At 31.9% G+C, this 5,017-nt stretch overlaps 1 protein-coding gene across 3 annotated transcripts; it reads left to right on the top strand.

Annotated features, from left to right (window-relative positions):
• The first annotated feature begins 1,022 nt into the window (after positions 1 to 1,022).
• On the top strand, positions 1,023 to 4,804 carry LOC127073990 (serine/threonine-protein kinase AFC2). Of its 3 annotated transcripts, XM_051015243.1 has the most exons (11): positions 1,023 to 1,272; positions 2,052 to 2,244; positions 2,540 to 2,720; positions 2,799 to 2,847; positions 2,936 to 3,050; positions 3,258 to 3,349; positions 3,576 to 3,726; positions 3,848 to 3,912; positions 3,993 to 4,090; positions 4,172 to 4,274; positions 4,359 to 4,804. In XM_051015243.1, the coding sequence occupies exons 1-11, from the start codon at positions 1,174 to 1,176 to the stop codon at positions 4,497 to 4,499; spliced, it is 1,287 nt and encodes a 428-aa protein (XP_050871200.1). In that variant the 5' UTR covers positions 1,023 to 1,173; the 3' UTR covers positions 4,500 to 4,804. The 3 variants fall into 3 exon arrangements, with proteins under 3 accessions (XP_050871200.1, XP_050871201.1, XP_050871202.1); XM_051015244.1 differs by lacking the exon at positions 2,052 to 2,244 and having other exon boundaries at positions 1,067 to 1,272; XM_051015245.1 differs by lacking the exons at positions 1,023 to 1,272; positions 2,052 to 2,244; positions 2,799 to 2,847; positions 2,936 to 3,050 and having other exon boundaries at positions 2,536 to 2,720.
• The last annotated feature ends 213 nt before the right edge of the window (positions 4,805 to 5,017 follow it).

The following is a 5,017-nucleotide window of genomic DNA, read 5'->3' as shown; positions in this document are numbered from 1 at the left end:
AAATGGTTTAACTTCGTATATTAAATTTTATACATACTACTCCCTGTGTCCCAAAATAAAAATCTCTTTAGCTAAATAATTTTGTCCCAAAATAAGCATCGTTCTACTTTTTCAATGCAACATTAATTAAATTTTACCAATTTTATTCATAATTATTATTGTCTTCACTACTTTCTAATCATTAAGGGTTTGTTTGTTTTATCTTTAAAAAAATAGATTTTTTCATTTATATTTTTAAAAATGGATTTTATAGCATAGTTTTTAAAAATATTAAGTTTTTTTATATTCGCTTTTTTAATTGATAGACTAATTTTGACATCCTATAATACAAACATACACAATTGAGACTAAAATATAGTCGAAATCACAACTTTTCCAAAAAATTATATTTCAAAAATGATTTAAAAAAAACTATTTAAAACAACTTCAAAATTAAGTGTTTTTTTAAGATTTTAATATCCATTTTTTTTAATAAAGTTATAGAATATTTAAAATAAAATTTTAAAAATAAATATTCAAACACATTTTTATTTGAAATTTTTATAAAAGATATATTTATAAGTTTTTTCTACACAAAATTATGTTATATTATAAAAAACAAAACAAAACAAACAACCCTATCATAATGTATAATAATCAAAGACTATTTTTATAAAATTGTCACATTTATTCATCAATCATCAATTTTTTAAAATTATACGAAACTCTAAAATATTTTTATTTTGAGAGGAAGAGAGTATTTATTATTACATCATAATATCTACTCTTAAATATTTAAAAATAAAAAAATCAAAATTGATTATAATATCGACGGTCTACATTAATTTTAATATAAAAATCCGTTCAAATCTATCCTAATCAGACCTCACCACAAATACATGTACACGGATCCCGAGATAAAAAAATTCACAACTCTACCAAACCTAACTAAACCATAGTTAAAAGGGTGGCCCATATCAAACCACAGTCTATAGTTGACAGCACGATCCACTAAAATAGATGTTCATCCGAGCCAACACGTGGACGGCTAGATTTCATTTCAATTGCCTTTGCGGTTGGGTATTATTAGGCCAACGTCAAATTAGGGTTCTTACGAAGCCAAGTCACGAATCTTCTCCAAATCGATTTTCTTTCTTCAATTCTTTTCTCTGAACTCTTCGCACCTTTTGAATCATGGAGATGGAACGCGTCTTCGAATTTCCTCATACTCACATGGATCGGCGCCCTAGAAAGAGAGCGAGGCTGGGCTGGGATGTCCCTGAGGTTCCTAAGGTAATTTTGATCCCTTTTCCTAAAATTTCAGATCTGATTGTGTTTTGTTGATTTTATATTTTTCTGATTGTAGATCTGATAGAATTTTTCTATGTTATGTATGTTTTATTCAGATAAATTGGTTTATTTTATCATCAAGGATTTACATGAGGATTTTTATGTTTTGTTTGATCGATCTGTTATGTTTTATTCTTACGATTAATTTTCCTGAACTGGGTATGGCTGTATATCACAGATCTGTTTATATTTATCATTAATGGTTTCATTGATTTGCTTGTGTTTGCGGTCGTTGTTGTTAATTGATTAGTCTGTATGATTTCACTTCATTTGTCAAGAGTGGATCTGAAGGCTTTAATATCGCTGAAATTTTGTTAACTTTTTTCCTTCAAATTTTTATATTTGCTAGAAGTGTTGTATTCACATGATTCTGTCTGTTTAATCCTTTAACAACTCTATAATAAATTGACTATTTTTTAATTTTTAGGTATTCCAATCTTCGGTTTATAATATTAATATACCTTCTAATATTTTAATGTTGATAATTTACTTAGCTCATGTTTTTGGAATTTGAAGAATGAATAAGAGGTTAATTCTGATGTGAATCTGACATAGATGTTTTGAATACTCTGTTTATTGTGGCTTTAACTAATACCTTTATATGTGCATATTTAATTTCTTGTAACAATCTGAGATGATGGCGAGGCTCTTGGTAGGGTTTTTCGATGGGAAAATTTTGTTTTTTAACTGTTAGTGGTGCATGAATGGATGGCTGTGTGTAGGCTCAGGTAGGATTGTTTTTTGGACAAGATGTTGGGAATATTTCCAGCTATGCTCCTTCAGGGGTTTCTTCAGAACATACCACTAGTTCCCTACTTGTTAAGGGTGTTGCACGAAATGGTTCACCTCCTTTGCGAGATGACGACAAAGATGGCCATTACATGTTTGCTGTTGGAGAAAATTTAACTTCCCGCTGTAATTACACTTTACCATCATTGCAATATTTTCCTTCATTTATGTCTTTGTCAAGTCCTAGTTTATTGTGTTTCTGATAAGATCTGCAGCTATATGCTTACAAAATTCTTCATTTTCATGCATGTGCATCATCATTCCTGTCTTAGTTTTTATAGTTTTGAATGTATATATTATTAATGACCATTTTAATTTTTAATGTCCCTCTGTATTGAGCATTATATAATTAAATTCAGATTTGTTTTTTTTTTTAATTAGCTAGGGTTGCATGTTTTACACTTTTCTCTAATGGTTACAGATAAGATCCACAGCAAAATGGGTGAAGGAACTTTTGGGCAGGTATTGGAATGCTGGGACAGAGAGAGAAAGGAAATGGTTGCCATAAAAATTGTCCGTGGAATTAAGAAGTATCGGGAAGCAGCCATGATAGAAATTGAGATGTTGCAACAGCTCGGTAAAAATGATATAGGAGGCAATCGGTAAGTTTTGGTTTTATTTCATCACCTACATAAATATTTGATTCCATTGCATTTGTTAAATTGTCTTATTCCTTGCAGTTGTGTGCAAATACGGAACTGGTTTGACTATCGTAATCATATATGTATTGTAAGTATTTGATTGATTTGTGATGGGTTGATTTCCCCAGTATATAATTTGGGGGTTAAGATGTCAGTGAATTTAAATGGTTTAACAGGTGTTTGAGAAACTTGGACCAAGCTTATACGATTTTCTTCGGAAAAACAATTATCGCTCATTTCCCATTGATCTTGTCCGTGAGATTGGCAGACAACTATTGGAATGTATAGCATGTGTGTAGTATTTACTTAAACTAGTATCCCTTTATTCCTTCATATAATTCACTTTGTTATGTGTAAAATAATGTGTGTTATACTAACTGATGGTAGTAATTCGTTATATTTGTATGTATTCCTAGTATGTCAAATTTGCTGTGAAGTAATTATCATTGAACTTTTTGTTGTGTAATTCTCTAATTTTTTTCTTTTGTAAATTTTCAGTTATGCATGATTTACGCATGATCCATACTGATCTGAAGCCTGAAAACATACTGCTTGTTTCATCAGACTATGTCAAAGTTCCTGACTATAAGGTACACATCTGTTCTGCACGTTTTCCATTCTCTGTTGTTTGGACTTCTGCGCTTTGATGTTTTCAAACTGATCAGTCACCTGTGATGCAGAACTTATAACTAATGATGTAATCACATTTAATTTTAGACCACCCCGTAGTTTAAGTGTATATTAGAAAAGCTAAAATTAAACCAATCAACCCAGTGTGGTTTGATCAATCCATGACATCTGTTGTTTTCTTAACAGATTTCATCTAGATCGCCAAACTCATATTTCAAAAAAGTGCCCAAGTCAAGTGCTATCAAGGTTATTGATTTTGGGAGCACCACATATGAGCGAGTAGATCAAAGTTACATTGTATCGACTCGTCATTATAGAGCACCTGAAGTTATCCTTGGTATATATTAAATCAAATACTGTGGAAATGATGCTTGCCTTTCTTGTTGTATTTGCGTAATGATAAATCACAGGATACCAGCCATCTCAGCCAAGTAATTATTTTTGATATTGTATTGTAGGTCTTGGCTGGAGTCATCCGTGTGATATATGGAGTGTGGGGTGTATACTGGTTGAGTTATGCACGGTATGCACTGCTCTTTGAAAACCTCTCTGAAACACATGTCAATCTTTTGTAGTTCTGACATTTGAGCTCCTAATGCGCAGGGTGAAGCTTTATTCCAGACTCATGAAAATTTAGAGCACCTTGCCATGATGGAGAGGGTTCTTGGTCCACTACCAATGCATATGTTGAAGAAAGTAGAGTAAGTGTACTCAAAGGAAAACTTTCAATTGTCTGATTTCTTAACACATTATGATGACTATATTTTATTGTACATGTTTAGCCGACATGCTGAGAAGTATGTCAGAAGAGGTAAATTAGACTGGCCAGTAGGTGCAACCTCGCGGGAGAGTATTAAAGCTGTAACTAAGCTTCCTAGATTACAGGTTTGTTATTTTTTGACTTGTGTGAAGACACTAATATGGTATATTTTGAATTTATTCCTTACCGTTTTCCTCAAATATTTTCAGAACCTTATAATGCAGCATGTGGATCATTCAGCCGGTGACCTTATACATCTACTGCAAGGCTTACTTAGATACGACCCGTTGGAAAGAATTACTGCTAAGGAAGCCCTGAGACATTCCTTTTTCATGAGGAGATCACATTAGATGACCCACTTTTACCAGATGAGATTACGATAGATACATTACTCATAGCCTCTTCCTGCGGTCGGCCGACTCATAACCATCACAAGATGGGTGCCCAATAGCTGCTGCCCATACATGTGTTGTGTTAAGATGTGGCTGCAGGTTTATAAAAAGAAGCCATATAGCCGTTTACCTTTTTTATCTTAGTCTTGTGAAGGATCTGCCCTTATTTAGAAAAATAGTGTGTTTATACTCACCCATTTGAACTCAATGTACAGAAGATAATTGCAATGTAACATCTATTTTATGTCAAACATTTAGTTTTACATATTTGTGCAAAATTTACGCCATTATTTGTTAGAATGTTAGATTAAGCTAGACAGATAAATCAAGCATACCTATTTAATATGACTAATAATTTCCTAATAGCTTTATATATTCCTAATAGCTTTATATATTTAATAGCTTTATATATTTAAGAGAATTATCTGAATTGAATTTTTAACACATTTCATAATTTCGTCTGGACGGTTAAAACT

This window comes from Lathyrus oleraceus, chromosome 4 (assembly GCF_024323335.1).
Source record: "Lathyrus oleraceus cultivar Zhongwan6 chromosome 4, CAAS_Psat_ZW6_1.0, whole genome shotgun sequence".
Taxonomy (NCBI): domain Eukaryota; kingdom Viridiplantae; phylum Streptophyta; class Magnoliopsida; order Fabales; family Fabaceae; genus Lathyrus; species Lathyrus oleraceus.
Note: the sequence above shows the minus strand (reverse complement) of the source record. Positions and strands in the feature narration are given on the sequence as shown.

What these genes read in the sequence shown, in the direction of transcription:
- LOC127073990 (XM_051015243.1), top strand. Translation starts at nt 1,174, where the DNA reads ATGGAGATGGAACGCGTCTTCGAATTTCCTCATACTCACATGGATCGG. An exon ending in AGAAAATTTAACTTCCCGCT is followed by an intron (nt 2,245 to 2,539) that starts GTAATTACACTT and finishes TAATGGTTACAG; the next exon opens with ATAAGATCCACAGCAAAATG. An exon ending in ATCGTAATCATATATGTATT is followed by an intron (nt 2,848 to 2,935) that starts GTAAGTATTTGA and finishes ATGGTTTAACAG; the next exon opens with GTGTTTGAGAAACTTGGACC.